Below are 16752 nucleotides of genomic sequence, written 5' to 3' on the forward strand. Positions count from 1 at the left end.
TCAATATTATTGATCCATATTTACAGTGCAGAGCTTTACTATGCAAGATGGTGGTGCGGGGACTTATGCCAGGGCAGGAACCGTGGAAGGCTTTTCTTATTAGCAACATTCAGAGGTGCACACCTTCTTCAGGAGGAGATTAGATGAGCAGTAAGATGTGGATCTTCACCACAGCACACCTCAGATCACCTTCGTCCCCTCTCATGGTTGCCGTTCTGAAAGCGTGGGCCAGTTTCAAGAGCACTCTTTGGAGGATTCCTCCTTCCTCTCGTGAAGAGATTGATAGGCAATCCATCATGTGGAATGACAGTATTTTAGATGATCATGGCAGATCACTTGGTGCCTCACTCTACATGCAGTGGTCCAGGTGGGAGAGGGGACTTGCATCATCTTAGGGATCTTGGAAAGCTTTCCGGAGGCTTCCAGAGGAGACCAAGTCTAAGTTGACAGGACATCTCAGAGGGAGTGCAGGGAGGATCTTGCAGATTGAGGCAGCCCTTCTAGAGGAGTGGGTAGACACAGATGATATGCCACTCACTTGCTCCACTTGGGCAGGTACTTTTACGAGAGGCGGTGTTTTGCTTCAGGTTTTGGCCTTTGGAGATGCACAGGAGGATGCTTTAGTTTTTACTGTGCAGGATGGTGGCAGATTGCTCAGATCCGTAGAGGACATCTTGCTTGAGTCTGCTTTTTAGCCTATCAGGGTTGTAGGTCTTTTGGTGCAGGGACCAGATTCAGAGTGGTTCCTCGACCCAGACCCCTGGCTACTCTCCATCGGGTCTTGGAGGCTTTGGCTCTACGGGGGAGTTCCCATTAGGTACTTGCAGTGGGATCCTGGAGAGTGGGAGTGGATTGACGCAGGGCATCGAGAGAAGAGCATCCCCTTCTTTCATTACACAGTCAGTAATGCCAGGAGATTTCAGCTCAGTAGTAGAGGTTGGAGACCTTCCAGAGTTCCTCATTGGGAGACATTTGATATCACTGCGGATCTGCAGAGGTGCTTCTGGAGGAGACTCTGGAAATCCCACAGGAATAGAAAGATCACTCTCTTCTTTTGGCTTTCTATCCATGGTGGGATTGCAGTGAAGCTTTGGAGATCCAAGTTTGGAGCCGACCCTACTTGCTCTCGTTGCCTCTCTGCTTCGGAGACTATTCAGCATTGTTTATGGGATTGCAGACAGGCGAGGATGATTTGGATGGGGGTAGCCAGGATTTTCAGTCACTTTGCCCACTCCCCATTCTTTATGACATGGGGCTCAGTGGCTTGGCTTTCTCTTACAGGGCCTTAGGGTTTTAATGAGAGACTTGACTCCTCTTGGGCCATTTTGATTCAACGTCATCAGATTGAGTCCTGTTCGTTGGATGTGGTACCACACCTTCCTTTTACAGATGTACATGCCTCTGTGGATACTTCTTGGAAGATTTTAGCGAGCATAGCATCCTGGCATATTTGGAGAGCTAGATGCACAGAGGCTATGGAGGGATCTCAGGTTCATTACTCGCACACTTTGGCTAGTATCTGGACAGACACCGTACATACTTTGATGGCCGTATGGATGAGTATACAGGGAGACTCCCGTGCAGCCTCAGCTAGGAGGGCTTCTTTCTTCAGGGAATGGAAGGATTCTCCTTTTTTCTCTGAGACTCCTACAGGGTTGAGGTGGCACTTTCAGCCTCAGCCTTGGTTGTTTTCCACCTCACTTTAAGGGGGTTTTATTTATCCTCATGATTTCATGATGTTGTATTTCCGCTCAGAGCTTGCTCTAGCGAGTTTCTTTCTTTCTTAATAGAAGTCTCTTTTTTGCAAAAAAAAGAATGACACCTTGTCTCTAGTGGTCTCCTCTAAGGAGGGCTGAGATGGACCGGACCTCGATCGTGTGTGCTGTGATCACTCTTCATGTCGTGTTAGTCCCTACCTCCCTTGCTCAGAAGCATCACGTTGTCTCTTCCTTCTGATCCCTCTGCCCTCATGTCAGCTAGCTCTTCTTGCTCCACCCTGCTATGTCCTAGAGCACACTCAACTGCATAAAAGTCTGTGACATGTCGCTGTGCTGGGTGTACCTTGGCCTCCTGTGATGTGGTCCCCTCCTACTGCTCCGTGATCTATTGCAATATTGTCTCTTTGTGTCGCATCTCAATCAAATAGAGCCCAATGTAGACCTGGTCCTGGAACTGGGTGAACCATGAAAGTGGACCAAAGCTATCGTCCATAGATCTCATAGTAGACTGGAGAGACACATAAGAAATGTTCCTCTGTTTCGACCTCCCCCAGCGTGCATAGCCTATAGATTCAATGCTCTCTAGTTATGCCTCTGCCTCGATCCTCAGTGCGACGAGACCCGCATCTGTCCCATGGCCATCCTCAATGCATGTGCGACTCCTCTATCCTCGAGGTATTGGGGTCTAATTATGAGTCCATCCTCCGATACTCTCAAGAAGTGGTCATGATAAAACTGGATCTTTGTGGGGAACTCCTGGTCCCCCCCCCCCCCAAGTTGGAGACGTATGGAGCTGGAGGAGATCTAACCGTTTGATACGGTTAATCTCATCTCATGGGATCCACTCGGGTGGTGCATGTGTTGAAAGGGGGTAAGCCGGTCCATGTGATTACCATGCCTGGCAAACCATGTGGATGCACGTGCATACCATTCTTTGCCGACCTTGCTATCTGCTAGTCGTCTAGATGACTCTAGTGCCAGCCTCGGCAGTCTCCACTGGGGTAGGGCCCACACTTTATGGAGCAATGTCACTGTCTTTGGAGGGGGAGAGAGAGAGAGAGAGAGGAGAGAGAGAGGAGAGAGAGAGAGAGAAGATGGAGTGTCATGAAATGTCTGCCATAAATGCGAAGGTACTTTCATGTGAGAGAGAGAGAGAGAGAGAGAGAGAGAGAGGACGGGTGGATGGAGTTAAACAAGGGAGAGAAATTGTACTCAGCAAATCTCTATTGTTTTATCTCATGTTTGCTCTCATGGTTTGATACCGTTTGTATCTGTGAACTCAGCTACAAGCAGAGAACTACTCAAAAGGCTATGAAAGGGATGGTACAGAGTGTAAAGCTGAGGACATGGAAAGGGAAAACTGTAAAAAACAAAAAGTACAGGCATCCCTAAGTGAAAAGGGTACATCATGGACTAACACAGGTCTGACTGAGAGATTGGATGCAGAGTCCATAATGGCAACTCAAAGGAAAGGGACTTTTAAGTTTGTGGATAAGGGATTGATGTACCTTTTAAGGGATTGTTTGAACTCAGAGAATCATAGGTTCTCTTGTACAGTCATTTCAGGTCACATTGACCATTTCGAAAGCTCTGCATCTGAAGATATTGGTTGGGGGTGTGGTTGGCGTAATATTCAGATGTTGAGTTCCCACTTACTTAGACAGAATTGGGGAGCAAAAGAAGCTCTATACGGAGGTGCGGGTTTTGTTCCTGACATTCCTTCTCTTCAGCGCTGGTTGGAATCTGCTTGGGCAAATGGCTTTGATGAGCCTGGAGCTGAATTTTATAACTGTGCAATTCATGGCTCTAAGGAGTGGATTGGGACAACAGAGTGTGCTGCATTGTTTCGATCCTTTGGGCTTCGTGCTTGCATGGTAGACTTCAGTAGTGCGGGCAACTTCCAGAAAGATGGTCAAACCTCAATCGACAGATGGTTGCTGGGGTGCTCTTCAAAAAGTATCCAGGCCCGAAGAAAAGAAACATATGAAGTGCTAAAAAATACAGAGATCCATTATGATGTAGAATGTGATCTGTGTGGTGAGTATCCTATTATAGGACCACGATTCAAAAGCAGAAAAGAGACAAACTATGATCTCTGCTCTGCTTGTCTATATTCTGGGACAAAAAATCCTGATGATTATGAGAAGGTAGAGACATTTTCTATCCCCCATGACCATTTCAAAGGAAAGGAAGTGGCTGGTGATGAAGATGTCAATCACGAGTCCCTTGTAAGCTGGGTATGGAATTACTTTACAGGAGGCATCAAAGATTCTTCTTTGAGGGCTTGCATGGACAGGTTCCAAGGTCACATTGCCACAAGTGAGTGCACGTAAGTGACATCTGTGGTTTGGATCATGAAAAGCATAGATATGCTGCACATAGATATTGCTGCAGCAGCAAACGGCTAGCTTCTCCATGTTATGCATATTCTTTTGCCTTTTTTATGTCGAAGGAATTAGGCAGAGGGTGCATGTTAAGTGCTTTTGGATGTTGATATTGCAGGCCACTTTATTTTCAGCATCAAGGTCATTCACGAACAATAGTAGGAATGCAGCGGCGAAGGAAGCATACTGCAGCAAGAGAGGAAGTTTTCCTTCTTGTTTTAGATCCATCAATTGTAAGTCAAACGAAACTAAATTGTTTTTATCTTATTTGAATCCTATCTTTCTACACACCAAATTTGTGTCAAGCTACAACATCTTGAATTTTGTCTTGCGTACATTGTATATGATCAGGTATTCATGTCCAGTCTTACAGGAGTAAGGGGCTACTTTGACTGAGATTTGGCAGATAATATGGGCTTCATGATATATTAGTTCATGGGGATTTTAGATACGATCTGAAGGGGACATTTAAGCTATTCGGGTTACACGACGAAGTTCCCATTATTGCCGGCAGAAGCTTAGGTACTAGAGCAAAAGACACCTTCCTTGAGCACTACAGCTTTCCTCTAGACTGCCGCACCTTCCCTGTTCAAAAATCCCATCCTTTTCTTGAACTCTGCAAATGTTCCTTGAAAATCCCCATATCCCAATGTCTACGAGACTCCATGGCTCCTTTCTATTTTATAATATGCACAAACACCTAGGAGGACAAGTGGAGGGTTGGCACATGGATGCTTACCACCTCATCCTCCTTGTCCCCTTTATTTTACTACTATCCCTTGGACTATCTAACTACCTCACATGGGTCTATCCTAAGTGGAGGGGGTGGTCCAAGATTCTTATTCACCTCCACCTATTTTATAACTATTTCTCCCATGGACCTTGGGCCATATCTCACTAAATGCCCGCATGGGACCGGGTAACCGTGCCACCTCATCATAATATATTATTTTTGCCATGGACTACGTACAACACACCCCTATGGGTCCTCTTACATGGAAGGGTGGCACACGTACTTGCCCTGCCACCTCAATCTTGAGCCCTTAGCACACTATATTTTATTCTACTAGTGCCACACACACACACACACATTTATTTATACCATTTTCCTTGGTCTTTTTGCCTATAATAGTTCCCCCCCCGGCATGGAATGCGTAGCATTCCCATGCCTGGGACCATCAGGCACAAAGAATGGCTTGAGATGTCACTTACTGAACACCTTCTTTCCATGCGGTTCCTGCAAACTCATGCATGGACTTCCACTGATCCATTTCTGTGTTCTTTGATGACCTTGTATGGTCCTGACCACCTCGGAAGAAACTTTTTATCCATTTGGTGGTCCAATCTGCTATCAAAGCACATCACTATATCACCTTCCACAAAATGCCGCTCCCATTCCTTGCAGATCTTAGCATCCATGCGGGCCTTTTGTTGATTCTTTTGAATCTCTGCATAGTGCAATGCATGCCGTCGGGTTTCATCTAATTTTTCCAGGTGTATCAACTTGGCTTCTACCTGTTCATCTTCAATCATCTTCTGCTCTCAAGGCAGGGATCTCTATCTCTAGTGGTAAAACTGCCTTGGTACCATATACTAATTCAAAAGGGTTATGTCCAGTGGATGTCTTGTGAGTGATGTTGTAACCACTTCATTAATCTTCTGGTCCCACTGACTATGATGTCCGGCTGCCATCTTGCCCATGGACTTGCACAGGAGGCCATTGGTCCGCTCCACTTGACCCATGGATGCTGGATAATAGATGATAGAAGTGCGGTGATTGATACCCATACGATCCATGAGTAACTCCAGAGCTTCATTATGATGATCTGACACTATCTCCATGGGTGTTCCAAACCTTGTGTCTATGCACTCGAAGATGAAATCAGAGGCTACCTTACCATTTGTTGTAGAGAAAGAAAGGAAGAAAGATGTGCTATCTGCTATTTGGAGCAGGTTGAGAACTGGAACTGGAAACTTAGAAACCGAAACCCAGCACTGTGGTGAGAGCTACGGCTTCAGCTGACTTGGTGACATACTGCGTGGCCACCAAAAGACACTTCTTCTTGTGGGCTGTCATAGGCGGAGGCTCCACAAAGTTTATCTCCCACTTTTGAAATGGATGGATGCACATCACAGGGTGGTGTTACCCAGGCTGCAAATCCTTCCTACCAAAAAACTGGCAAGGCTCACATAGTGTCAGCCAATAATACCCGGCATGTAAAATCTTTTTGGCGGTATAGGCTGTCGCATAGTGTCCACCACAAAACCCATTATGGTATTGCTTCCGCACTTTACACACTTCATCTGCATCAATAGATCTCCTTAATACTCCATCCATGTCTTGGTGGTACAACACCCATCAAAGAGGGTATAGCGCCTACCATAGTTACCAGCCGGAACGGAAACGGAAGAAACGGAGTTTCCGGGCCCCGTCGAAACGGAAACGGAAGAAACGGCAATATGATACAATTTATGTATAAAAATTTATTTTTAATACATAATATAATCATCAACAGAGTGCAAATCATACATAATACAAATTACAATTATCTATACTTGAAGCTTCAGCCTTCAAGCATCAATGCATCATTCATGCCTCTATGATTCTAAATTCTTGAATGATGCTTCAATAATCTGAAATCAACATGTATCATGAGTCATGACTAACAAGTTTGGCATTACAAGAATCTGAAATTTAGAAGTTTGAAGTACTTTAAAGTTTAAACTTAGCACACAAGTTGAAACTTGAAACTTGAAACTTGAAACTTGAAAGTATCCAATGTCCAGACGCCATAGATGATCATGATTCATGATCCACAAATTTCATGATCATGACTCATGATTCGGCCAACAAATGGAGCGTGTTTCAGCTCGAAACAGCCTCAGAAGATGGTCAAACAGCAGATAGCAGACTCTGGCAGGAGGGAGCTGTCCTTGACCGCCTTCCAACACCATAAAAGGTCACAAGAGAGGGCGTTCAGCAATCGGCAGCAAATCTGCTATGAATTTGTCGACCAAACTGAAGATTCCAGCTCACAGGAACCTCAGAACTCAGTGCGCCTAGCACCAGACAAGAGCCAAGAGAGAGGCGTCCAAGAATATGGCTTCAGACAGTGAAAAAGAGGCAGTTTGTCTCGAAGAATGTCGAGAAAAGCTTCAGAAAAGGCCTAGAAAGGGGACGCCTAGGCCCAGGCAGCATGCTAGCAGCAAGAAACACCAAGGGGAGAAGATCTGTTGCGGAGAAAGCTTCAAAAACGTCTTCAGCCAGCCAAGAGAGAGCTGCAAAAATCCACCATCTTCTTCAAAAGACTCCTTTGGTAGGGGAGAAGACCCATAATAGCAGGGTAGGATAGGGAAGGGCTCCAAGACCTTCTAGGTGCTTCGAGATGGGACAGGTGCCACAAGTCAAGCAAAGAGCCCACACATACACACACTTAGGACACATGGCAAATTGGACGTGGGAATTTAATGCCCCTAGGGGGTCACTTTTAAAGTCATGACGCTAGTGTTTAGAACCAATGACCCTAGTATATAGGACCTCTAGTGGGTCAATTTCAAAGCATGACCCTAGTGAACAAAACCAATGACCCTAGAGAATAGGACCAAGCTAATAGTACTAGGAGTTGCACTTGTTGCACATTCAATCATAGGTACCCTTTGCACATTCAATCATAGGTACCCTTTGGACATTAATTAATGCCCCTAGCCTGGCACCCCTAGGCCAAATTCAATGATGGTTAGTTTATTCACTTCGCCATCACGTCCCCGTGACAAGATGCCTGCATACCATGGATCATTTACTTCTATGGCTGCTACGAGTTTTACATTATGACACTCCTCCAAATCAATCAAGGTACTCTTTAAATTTGAACAACCGCCTTTAATAATCTTGAAAGAAAAGTCATATTCTTGAAGGATTGCCAATTACTTAGCCAACCGGGCTAGGGGATTTGGCTACTACAAAACCTTCTTTGCAAGGCCATTGCTTGAAACGATGACAAAAGTCTACCTGCCACATAGTGCTTAAACTTTTCAATGCAAAACACCAAAGATAGAGCATGCTTGTCTGCCTTTGAATAGCGCTGCTCCGTTTCAAGCATTTGTTGTGAAGCAAACCGAATGGGATACATGAACCGGTCCTCCCCTCATAAGAGAAGAATTCTTGCCAAAGTGTGTTCTCCAAACCCAGGGTTGATGTAGAAGGTCTTGGACCAATCAGGATTGTGTAGGATGGGTTCAGAAGCAAGAGCATCCTTGATTTGCACAAACCCTTAATCACAATTCTCCCTCCAAGAGAAAACAACACCATCTTTCAACAACATACTCATGGGTCATGTCAAAGCGTCGATAGTTTCCTGCCAAATTCACAAAGGAGCTCACCTGACGCTTTGTAGTCGGTGGGGGAAGCTTAAGAATCCAATAGTGGATTTCTCAGGGTTGAGGCTGCCATTTGCTTTATGAATCCTTTGAAAAGCCATGTGGACCTTCATGACATGCTCATTTCGCGTGGAGAATATGCAAAAACATCTAAGAACACCTCTAAGAAAATCCCCAAATAAGGGGTAAACACCATCTGCATGAACCGTTGGAATGTGACGAGAGCATTGGTGAGACTGAATGGTATTACCTTGAAAGCAAAAGTCCCCTATGGGATAGCAAATGTGGTTTTATACACGTCCTCCTCGGCAATTTTGATATGATAGAATCTAGAGTAGCCATCACAGAAAGTGTACATCTCATGATTGCTCACCTTCTCTAAAATGATGTCTTGAAAAGGCAGAGGACGATCATCTCTTTTTGTGGCAGCATTGAGCTTCTTGTAGTCGATGCAAATCTGCTACTTGTTCTTCTTCTTGGAAGTGACAACCACTGGTGAAACCCATTCAGTACTGTGGACAGGAACAATGAACGCTGCTTCAACCAATTTTTGCACCTCTGTACGCAGTGCATTGATTTTGAATTGGTCCCAATCTCCGGTACTTCTGAGCTACATTTGCCAAAAAAACAGTGCTAATTATATTACTTCGAGAACAAGATACAAAAGGTCAGCTTGTAGCTGACGGGCTGCGTTCACAAATCGGACACAGCCCTAAAAGGTAACACAATAAATCACTCTCACGTCGGGATAAGGCGAGTGTGAATGAACAGCCATCGGGGTGGTGAGTAGCACCACCGAAGGCCCTGCGAGGTCTGCTCGAAGAAGAGGCCCTGAGTGTTCCAAGTCCGAAGGAAGCGTCTCCGCTTCTCTTGACCGGACCGGGAATCTCCCTGAATCTGGTCCCACTGGCCTCTGAGGGTATGAATAATCTCGCACCAAATATCAGTCATGACCTGGGCAGTCGATAAGGAGGTGCCACCGAGGATCTGCGCGCAACGCGAGGTCCAAATGTGCCACCCTACTATGCTGCTGATAATCTCCCAGACGGGCTGCCTCTCCTGAACTCCTGTATCCGCCTCTGCTAGGTGCTGCAGGATACCCTCGAGCAGCCCCCATGTACCCTGCGTGATAAGGAAAGTGGGGTCCTGCTGGCATGCCTCGAATAAGTGATGTAGACCAGGTGCGGTGCTGCACCAACAGAACGCGCCCCACGTGATCAAGCCTAGCTCTGGTGCTGCGCGAGTGAGAATCCCGAAAGTCCACCTCCACACTTCCTGGGCGCGAGCGCAGCTCCACAGGCAGTGCTTTGGTGACTCCTCAACCTCATGGCAAATCTGACAGCGTCCGTCCTGGCCTATCTGTCTCAACCAGCTCCCCACCGGAAGACCTTTGTGGGCGAGAAGCCACAGGAAGTAGGAGATCTTCCGCGGCCGCCAGCTCTCCCACAAGGCCTTCCAGAAGGCCTGCAAAAAGAATCTGGAAATACCCTGTGCATACCAGTTGGGCCGCTGGGTGGGGGGGCGGCTCTGCATCCTCCCAAGAACTCGCCTGCCCAAAGTCGTGCTGTAGGCGAAGAAGGAGGTCGGCCCCTGCCCTGTCACAACCTCTGGCCAGCTCCACTCTCCTGGGTCTCACTCAAGCTCTGACAAGGCCCGCCCCTCCCAGAGCTAGAGTCGCCAAAGTTGCAGCTGATCCTGCTCAATGCTAGGGTCGGTACGCCAGACCTTCCCCAAAAGGCCTACGATCCGAACCCTCTGCCATGGGAGTAGGGGGTCGATGAGTGCATCCTCTCTCCTGAGTCGTCCATCCCCCATAACCGCGAAGAAAGAGATAGAGGAGTCGACCATACGTCCTGCGACCACCAGTGGGATGCCACGGGGGGTGAACTGTCCCAGCCAACGGTCGTCACCGGGCATGAGGATCTGAGGCTCCGGTGGAACCAACCAATCAGCTGGGATCGCGCCGTCGATCTCCGTGCGTCTCGCCTGGGCTCCACGAGCACCTCCAGCTGCGTCTGCGAGATCAGCGGTCTCCAAATATCTGTACGTGTCCCTCCAAACTCGAAGGGACCGGGCTGGCCCCCTCATCCAACCATCCCACCTGATATGTGATCTCTCCCCCAACTGAAGGCCCTCGGCATCTCTGACCTGATCGTTCCAGATAAGCGGCTGGCGATCAATCTCCTCCTGACAGCGGGGAGGGGACTGAATGAGACTGAGGCGGAGCCGCCTCCAAACCATGAGGAGGCTACGAACGAGTGGGGAACGGGGCTGAGTAAGCGGGGCGGAAGTGAAGATCCACCTGAGGGACGGGAGCCACTCTCCACCTCGTCACGGGACACAAGAACCGACCCCCTGCTGAAGTAGCATCTTCCACGTCTGCCCCCCCGGGGTCAAACCGCGGATGACTAACTTGCCTAACAAGGCCTGACTCTGCAGCTCTGGATCGATGACTCCCAGGCCTCCCTCAGCCTGCGGAAGAATAACTGTCTGCCAAGCAACCTTGGCTCTGGTATCTCTGAGGCCATCCTCCCCGGACCAAAGGAAGTTCCGAACCAGCCTCCTAAGCTGTGCCACACTGGATCTCGAGAAACACCAACAGGAAGCCACATACCAAGCCGTGGCAAGGAGGACTTGGTTGACTACCAAGGCACGACCTGCAAGGGAAAGCTTAGCAGTGCTCCAGAAAGCCAGCTTCCGTCGGATGGAATCTAGCACCGGGAGAAACTGCTGAGCTGGCGTGATGTCCAGGCCGACCTGAAAACCAAAGTATCTAGCTGTCTGTCCCCGCGGGATCCAGTTGAAACCCAAAAACCTCCCCCACTGAGAACGCGCCCCAGGGTCTGTGAGGAAACCAACTGATTTGTTCCAGTTGATTTTCGCACCAGCAGCCGAACAGAATACCTCCAGGGCCATCCTCACCCTCTCCAACATCAACTCACCGTCCTGGACATACAGGGCTGTGTCATCCGCGTACTCCGAGTCCAAGAGCTCCGTGTCCTCCCGGAGGGGAAGGCGAACACCCCTGATCCTTGTAGACCTCGCCCGGAGGTAGTGAGTCATAGCCTCGGCGAAGAAGAGAAACAGGTAAGGGGCAAGGGGGCAGCCCTGACGCACTGATCTCTCCAAGCTAAAACGCTCACCCATCCTGCCTCCAATGATGACTCTGCTAGAGGCTGTCCTGTACAAAGTTGAAATACCCTGAATCCAACCTGCTGGGAAACCTAGCCGCTCCAGAGTCCCCTCCAGAAAGGACCAGTCCACCCGATCGTAGGCCTTCTCAAAGTCGAGAAGTAGGATGGCAAGGTGTGATCTGCTGTGCTGAGCCCACTCCGCCGCCTCTGAAAAGGTGAAGACATTATTCAGGATACTGCGATCCTGAACAAAGCCTGTCTGAGTGTCGTGAATGAGGTCTGGAAGTAGAGGCCGAACTCTGGCGCTGATCATCTTGGCTAGGATTTTGTAGGGAGTGGTAAGGAGAGTGATCGGGCGCCACTGACGGATCTCCTGTCTATCTCCTCCCTTCGGGATGAGGCAAATCAGTCCCGAGGAGAGGCTCTCTGGCATATAACCGCTGCTGAAAATCCTCTGAAGAGCTGCTAAGAGGGGCTGATGGATCTAGTCCCAGAAGGAGGTGAAGAATGCCCGGGATAGCCCATCCTCACCTGGGCACTTCTGTCCATCGATGGCCATCAAGGCCTCCAGCATCTCATCCGTGGTAAACGGTGCCAACAGCGTCGCCTGCATGCTAGGCTGGACCAAGGAAGGAGTGTGTCTCCACACCTCCTCACGGGCACGACGAGTGCGAGGGGAGCAAGCGGCTCCTGCTGAAAAAGGGTCCTGTAGAAGTCAGTGGCCAATCCCAAGACCTCTCCCGGATCCGTGACGATGTGTCCCGCCGCTGTCCTGAGACTCCGAAGCTGATCACCTGCAGCTCTCTGGCCATGTGTCCTGAAGAACTCCCTGCACATCCGGTCACCCTTCCGAGCCCAGAAGGAGAGAGAGGCGTGATAGGAAAACTCTGAGCGACGCTGGAGTGTCTCCTCAAGAAGGGCTCTGGCTCGAAGGGCCTGGATCACTTCTGAGCTACATGCCTAGGATCAGCTCTATTTTATGTTCTAGGGTAGTCACATGGCGAAGATGGTGGTAGCTAGTTGCAAAGAGGTTAGGGAAATCTTTGAACGTCTCTAGGAACCCATTCTTTTCACTGGAAGTAAGATCAGGAGAAAGCATGGATTCAAGCTATTGGGGAGTGTCCGTTACCTTCACTACAGGTTGCGGTGTAGGGGATACCTCCATCATGTATATTTCTTCCTCAAAGGCCTCCTCCCTCCCGTCTAAATCCTCCATTGTCCCAGATACCGAGGATGAGGCAATGTCACTTCCTATGTCTTCCTCTTCTGGTTCTGTAGCAGTAGGTTGAACTCCTCATATGTCTAGTTTTTCAGTAGCTGACTGCATCATCTTTCTCAGCCAAGGTCGCCCTAGTATGGCGGGGTAGCTTCTTCTCGTGTCTTCTATGTCGACTACGTAGAAATTGTTTGGTGCAGGAAGCAATGGAACGGTGCAGGAAGCAAACAACAAGCTGGAGCAAAACGTAGTATTGCTCAAATGGATAAGAGGAAAATACAAAGGGTGTTCTATATGGCCCCCAAGTCAACCATATGGTCGACCAAAGAAGTCAACTCATAGAGTTGACCTGACCTACAAGGCTCATACCAGGGCTAAGTGCTAACAAACCCCCCTCCATGGTATGGCTGAAGTATCCTGGAAATATATCAGGAATACCTGGAAACTACACCATTTGCACATATTGGTCCTAGAGGGATATAGCAACCTATGATATGTACAGAGTGATCCCTCACGTAACAAAAGGAGCCAAGTGTAAAGCATGTTGAAACGCCTCAAACTTGGGCCGCGGTAAAGATTTCGTGAAAAGATCTGCTAAGTTGTCTCACCATGAAGGAAGGTAGTCTTGATGTCCAGCTGATGAACCTCCCAATGCTGATGAGATGCCATAGCAAGAACACCCCTGATAGTAGCAATGCGTGAACTGGGAGCAAAGGTCTCCTCAAAGTCAATGCCGTGCTGTTGTGCATATCCCTTTTTCACCTTGGCATGCTTGCTTGCAAGTCACACAACTCCCAAGTGTTGTTGGCATGAATGGATTCAAGCTCAGCCTTAATGGCATCCATCCATTCCTTGCTGTCAAAGGCATCCTTTTGACATAAAGGCTCCTCATTGCAAGCAGTAGCAACCAAAGCTACAGCCAAATAGTTGCCATGCATTTGTTTATGTGCACCTCTAGTGTGGGCTGGCAAAGGATCAGCTTGTTTGCTGTCCCTGAGTGTGTCCAAAAGCCATCTCGGGACTGATTTTTGCTGTTTAATGACATCACTTTCTGTGCAAATGCCTGCCCAATAGCATGACTATCAACTAAAGGCATAACAGGCTGAGCAGAAACTATTGGAGGAGGATGTGCGCTGGTAGAAGTGTATGGCACAACACTCTGCACTAGCTGCTTTGGATCTGTGGGCGATTGAAAGAGAGGCAACAATGTATCAAAGACATCTGAGGAATCAACAGTAGGCTGTTCTTTACATTCCAGCCAAGGTAAAGGCACATTTTCAGCGAATACAACATCCTTACTGACAATGACCTCGCCTGTGCTGGGCTGATACAACCTGTATCCTTTGCTCTCTATGCTATAACCAATGAATATGCATTTCGCAGCTTTGTCTTCAAGCTTGTGCTCACCTGAGATGGCACATGAGCATAAGCCAATGACTCGAACACCCACATATGAGAAATTTCAGGTTTGCGACCGTGCCATGCCTCGCAAGGTGTGATAGTCTTCAATGCCTTTGTGGTGCTTGATTGAGCACATAGTTGGAGCACATGACAGCATCCAACCAAAACTAATTTGGCACAGACTTTCCTTTGAGCATGCACCTGCCCATTTCCATGTCTCACCGATTTTTCCTCTCTGCCAGCCCGTTCTGCTGTGGAGTATAAGGCACTATATATTAATGAATAATACCCCGAGCTGCCAAAAAATTAGAGATCTCCCCCCCTGTCAGTGCGTAGAGTAAGGAGCTTGTTCCCTGATTCATTTTCAGCCATGACAAGCCAATGTCTGAAGCATGGGAACACATTAGATTAGTATATGTAGGTGCATGCTGGTTCACACGCACACGCACATGCACACTTGTTTTGGGTGATATCCATTTGTCACTATATCACAAAAAGCAGTCCTAAAAGAGGGACATCCAGTTACAAGCACTAGAAGGTGTCATTATATACAAGATGACATGGTAATCTAAATCCCACACATGTAGACAATCATAAAGTGATTTGTTAGATATGCTCAATGCCCCACCGTCCTGGTAACCACCAGTGGTCCAAGGTGCTCAAGTTGTAAGGCCCCCATATGAGGAGAAGCCATGTGTGAGCTCGGGACACTAGATGGATCCTGACTTGCATGTCAGATGAGGTCTATCAATGAGACCGTTGATGGTAGAAAGGTGATTGTGTGGGAGTCCCTTATTCTTGCTGGGGCCTAGGGGCCAGCTGGCCTCCAACTGAGGGGTCCTAGGGGGGCCAGCGGCTCCCCTGGTGGTGGTTCGGGGGCAGGAGCCCACGAGGCGACGGTATAGGAAATATTCCCTGAATATTCCATGGACGACTAGTCGGTTCCATCGACCAGGTTGAGTGGTCGGCTCCACCGACTAGGTTGATTGGTCGGTTCCACCGACTACGTTGATCCGACTGCCGCCTGATAGCTATAAAGAGGCGACCTCCCCAGTCCATTGTATCAGATCAGTTTAGATCAGATCAGATCTTCCAGCTAGTAGCTCTTCACCTAGTATCTGTCTAGATCGCCATCTAAGCTCCACTGTGGGAGCGCATGGGTGGACGGAGCAATCATCTGTACTACATCAGTATTGAAGGAAAATTTTGCTCCTCTCCAGTTTGTTGTGTACTCTCTATACTTTGTTCAGTTTTGGTTCCGCTGCGTCGTGTAATTTAACACGATTGCTGTAAAGATGCCTGGAAGAACTGATATATAGCCAAAGATGGTTCACCAAAGACTCGATGGTTGCGATCCTTCCATAGAGTCCGTGCCCAATAACAAACCCAATTAAAAAAAGATCATATCCTTGTCTTTGTGGATGAAAATTAAACAGCCAGAAACGCTTGTCAAAACAAGCACTAGGAAACCCGGCTTGAAGCCTTTGCTGTAGAAGTAAAAAGAAATCATAAGATTCAGGGCAATGCCAAAACAGATGAGACATAGTCTCCCACGGGGACAGACATCGTCGACAAGTGCAAGAACAATATGAAGACAAGTCAAAAGCTGTCCAAAAGGGAGACCGAAAAAGAAAACATGTTCTAGAAATTATGGAAGGACACACAGCCTGCTATCTCATGTGTAGGCATTCCTCTTAAATTTTTGCTTAACTGTAGGCAACATATGGAGACCTATTTCCGACCCATGCCTGCAGCATGTATCTTGACATTACTGCTCTTGTTGTCAGAAAACTGAAGAGCTTGCACGAGCCTTGAGAGAAAAGGGGAAGTGGCAGAGATTAATAAAGCGCGGTGTGCATACATTGAAGAAGCGATCATACCAGGTTCTTTTTTATTATTATAAAAATTTATGATCGATAACAGTCGGTTAACTTGTTGATGATGTACTGTTTCATTTCCCTAGATTCGTTCTTTCTGATCCGGTATAGAGAGGCTGATATTTGAATGTGGTTAAACAGGTTTGCTATATTGAACCAGGAATAGCACAAGGAGAGGAGCGGGAGCAACTAAAAGCCTTGACCAGCACACAGTTTTCCTATTGATTGCACTTGTGCCTGTCCGTGTGTAGGGCCTTTTTGGGAGCAATTGTATACCACATATGCAGGTTTGCTATATTGAACCAGGAATAGCACAAGGAGAGGAGCAGGAGCAGCTAAAAGCCTTGACCAGCGCACAGTTTTTCTATTGATTGCGCTTGTGCCTGTCCGTGTGGCGCGCCTTTTTGTGAGCAATTGTATACCACATATGCAGAGATATGACACAGATACTACTTGAAATTGCTGCAAAATATGTCACTGTGCCAGACGAGCTAATACTTGCATGCTGAGGTTGCAAGTCTTCACTGCTCAGGCTGAATCAATGTACATGTGCTGACTCCTTGCAATTGTGATCATTTGAATTTAGCTGGTCACTATGGCTGTTGTCTTGCTTCTGTCTTGTTGAAAGTACATTCTTCTAGTTTT

General features: G+C 47.7%; 1 protein-coding gene across 1 annotated transcript in view; it reads left to right on the forward strand.

Annotated features, from left to right (window-relative positions):
* Positions 1-16752, forward strand: part of LOC147882854 (Peptidase C78, ubiquitin fold modifier-specific peptidase 1/ 2) — a 63964-nt gene extending 47212 nt beyond the window's left edge. The window contains exons 4-7 of the mRNA XM_087400623.1: positions 3002-4047; positions 4221-4335; positions 16018-16113; positions 16249-16752. Of these exons, the coding sequence (XP_087256749.1) occupies positions 3002-4047; positions 4221-4335; positions 16018-16113; positions 16249-16332 (1341 nt within the window). The 3' untranslated portion in view covers positions 16333-16752. The remainder of the gene's footprint in view (positions 1-3001; positions 4048-4220; positions 4336-16017; positions 16114-16248) is intronic.

This window comes from Dipteris shenzhenensis, chromosome 29 (assembly GCF_047967505.1).
Source record: "Dipteris shenzhenensis isolate YYH24624 ecotype China chromosome 29, Dip_SZ_1.0, whole genome shotgun sequence".
NCBI classification, from domain to species: domain Eukaryota; kingdom Viridiplantae; phylum Streptophyta; class Polypodiopsida; order Gleicheniales; family Dipteridaceae; genus Dipteris; species Dipteris shenzhenensis.